Here is a 3,297-nt window from a genome sequence, read left to right on the forward strand (position 1 = left end):
TCCCAAACAATGCCAGAATAACCCTCAAACCTTAACACTATCAGTGGCTTCTCTACTTGTGTCCTATCAGCCCAGGAATGAACCCTATAGGCTGCTATTCTTATCACCAAATTGTCCCATTTCTCTGGGATATTCAACGGGAAATCCATTCAAATCAATGACCTATGTTTGATTTTGTCTCTTGTGTCCATGAAAAACCCAAACACTATTCCCACCTACAAAGTCACACAAAGCCTGGGAGCCTCTGAAAATAAATGAATCCGATTAATGCAACACACACACTAGACAGTATTTTATTCAACTCTGTCTCATGGATGACAAGCCTTAGCAATGGCAGAATCAGTAAGAGAGCAAGGCAAAGCCCAAATGAGAAGAGATAGGAGGAAAATTGAAACAAATTCAAAATCAAATATCTATCTCTTCGGGAGGAAACGTGTGCAGGTGCCCCCTCCTCTGTGCCATTTATTCAATATCCTTCTGAGACACATATCATGCAGGCTTTACTGGAGCACAGTCGAGAATCCCCACCCCAGAGATGACTACAGTAGTTAGTACGGATCATTAAGTAAGTGTGCCAGTGGATGCCAGTGAAAAATCCCGTCCCAGGATCTACACAAGATGCTTCAAGCTCCTCCCATGCTACTCCCAGCCAACTTAGTTCCCCAGGGCTAAAACAGAGAACAGACTCACCATACTGTGCCCAGGTCCTCTGCACCATTAAAAACACTGAAAATAGAGCAAAAGACTGATGAGGGAAATCTGTCCTGTTATAAACTGACCCAGATCCCAGAGCTCAGATCAAAAGACCAGGTCCCAATGGACAGGCTAAAGTCAAGGAAGACTGCTCTGCAGCCACCAGACCAGGTCTTCATTGAAGAAGAGTTCTATGAGAGGAGCCTAGGTTATAAACCTGGGACTCTGTACTCACTACCACAATAGCTAAAAATGATGACCCCTGTCATACTTACCAAGTCCAGGAAGAGCAGCTCCAAGGACCATGGCAGTGTCTCATGCCCGATCTCCACAGAAACAGAACTGGTGATACAGTCTGCACAGTGGGACACAGCAACGGGATAGAACAAACTGTAGCCCGGAATGCTGTCAGGATGAGGACACACAGTACAAACAGAAAGTGGATATGCTCTTTCTCAAGACTTGACGCTGACTCAATTTGACACCAAAGCTCAGGGCTAAGCAACAGTTCCTCTATATACTTCCTGTACTGTGTTTTTTTTTTTAATCCATGGTGCATTTTTATTTTTCTTGGGTTTTTTTCAGCTTTTTTATTTATTTTATTACTTTTTAAAAAATACCAATTCAAATTCCCACTCCCTCCCCACACCATTCCCCCCTCCTTTTCCAATCCTAAACGAGAACAAGGCACCTTGCTCTGTGACAAGTCAAAGGCCCTCCCTACTACATCTAGGTTGAGCAAGGTATACATCCAAAGAGTTTAGGATCCCAAAAAAGCCAGTACATGCAGAAGAGACAAATCCCAGTGCCACTGTCAGTAGCCCCTCAGTCTGCACAAACACACAACCACATTCAGAGGGACTAGTTTGATCCCATGCTCATTCACTCCCAGTCCAGTAGGAGTTTGTGAACTCCCATTAGCTCAGGCAAACTGTCGCAGTAGGTGAACCCCTCATGGCCTTGACCTCATTGTTCATATTCTCACTCCTTCCACTCTTCAACTGGACCTTGGGAGCTCAGTCCAGTGCTCTGATGTGTGTCAATGCCTCTGTTTCCATCTGTGGTTGGACAAAAGTTCTATGGTGATATTTAAGATAATCATCAGTCTGACTAGAGCACAAGGCCAGTTCAGGCACACTCTTTTCTATTGCTTAGGGTTTTAGCTGGGCTCATCCTTGTAGATTCCTGAGCATTTTTCTAGGGTCAGGTTTCTTGCTAACCCCATAATGGCTCCCTCAATCAAGACATCTCTTTCCTTGCTCTCATATTTGTCCTTCGTGAATCTCTAATATCCCATTCCCTCACGTTCTCCTCAACCCTCCCCTTCTTCCCTTCCTTCTACCTCTCCCAATCCCTAAGCTCCCAATTTTTTCATGCGATCTTGTCTGTTTCCAAGGAGGGTCTATATGTGATTTTCTTTGGGTTCACCTTATTACTTAGCTTCACTAGGATCATGAACTATAGGCTAAATATCCTTGGTGTATGGCTAGTATCCACTTATGTGTAAGTACAGACCATATTTATTTTGGGGGTCTGGGTTACCTCACTCAGGATAGGGTTTTCTATTTCTATCCATTTGCATGCAAAATTCAAGAGGTACTTGTTTTTACCACTGAGTAGTTATCTAAGGTGTAAATGTGCCACACTTTCTTTATCCATTCTTCAGTTGAGGAGCATCTAGGTTTTTTCCAGGTTCTGGCTATTACAAATAATACTGCTATGAACATACTGAACAAATGCTTTTGTAGTATGATTGAGCAATACCAAGAGTGGTATTGCTGGATCTTGAGGTAGGTTGAGTCCCAATTTTCTGAGAAATCACCATACTGATTTCCAAAGTGGTTGTACAAGTTTGCATTCCCACCAGCAATGGATGATTGTTCCCCTTACTCCACATCCTCTCCAGCGTAGGCTATCATTGGTGTTTTTGATCTTAGACATTCTGACAGGTGAAAGAAGGTATCTCAGAGTTGTTTTGATTTGCATTTCCCTGATAGCTAAGGAAGTTGAACACGTCCTTAAGTATCTCTTGCCCATTTGAAATTCTGCTGTTGAGAATTCTCTGTTTAGTTTAGTACACAGTTTTTTAATTGGGTTATTTCAGAATTTTAATTTCTAATTTCTTGAGTTCTTTATATATTTTGGAGATCAGTCCTTTGTCTGATGAGGGATTGATGAAGATCTTTTCCCATTCAGTAGGCTGCTTTTTTGTCTTATTGAATGTGTTCTTTGCTCTACAGAAGTTTCTCAGTTTCATTGGGTCCCATTTACTTATTGTTGTTCTTAGTGTCTGTGCTATCAGGGTTATATTTAGGAAGTAGTCTCTTGTGCCCATGGATTGAAGACTACTTCCAACTTTCTCTTCTATCAGATTCAATGTGGTAGGATTTATATTGAGGTATTTAATCCATTTGGACTTGAGTTTTGTGCATGGTGATAGATATGGATTTATTTTCATTCTTGTATGTGTTGACATCCAGTTATGCCAGCACCATTTGTTTAAGATATTTTCTTCTTTTTCCATTGTATAATTTTAGCTTCTTTGTCAAAAATTAGTTCATAGATGTGTGGATTAATAGCTGGGTCTTCAGTTCGATTCCATTG

At 41.5% G+C, this 3,297-nt stretch overlaps 1 protein-coding gene across 1 annotated transcript in view; it reads right to left on the reverse strand.

The window, feature by feature from the left end:
- Window positions 1-1,145, reverse strand: part of LOC126495693 (leukocyte-associated immunoglobulin-like receptor 2) — an 8,124-nt gene extending 6,979 nt beyond the window's left edge. The window contains exons 1-2 of the mRNA XM_050133293.1: window positions 969-1,145; window positions 691-726 (exon numbers count right to left, since the gene is read on the reverse strand). Of these exons, the coding sequence (XP_049989250.1) occupies window positions 691-726; window positions 969-999 (67 nt within the window). The 5' untranslated portion in view covers window positions 1,000-1,145. The remainder of the gene's footprint in view (window positions 1-690; window positions 727-968) is intronic.
- Window positions 1,146-3,297: the final 2,152 nt, after the last annotated feature.

This window comes from Alexandromys fortis, unplaced genomic scaffold, assembly GCF_014885135.2.
Source record: "Alexandromys fortis isolate MF-2015 unplaced genomic scaffold, M_Fortis_MF-2015_v1.1 scaffold_560, whole genome shotgun sequence".
Lineage (NCBI taxonomy): Eukaryota > Metazoa > Chordata > Mammalia > Rodentia > Cricetidae > Alexandromys > Alexandromys fortis.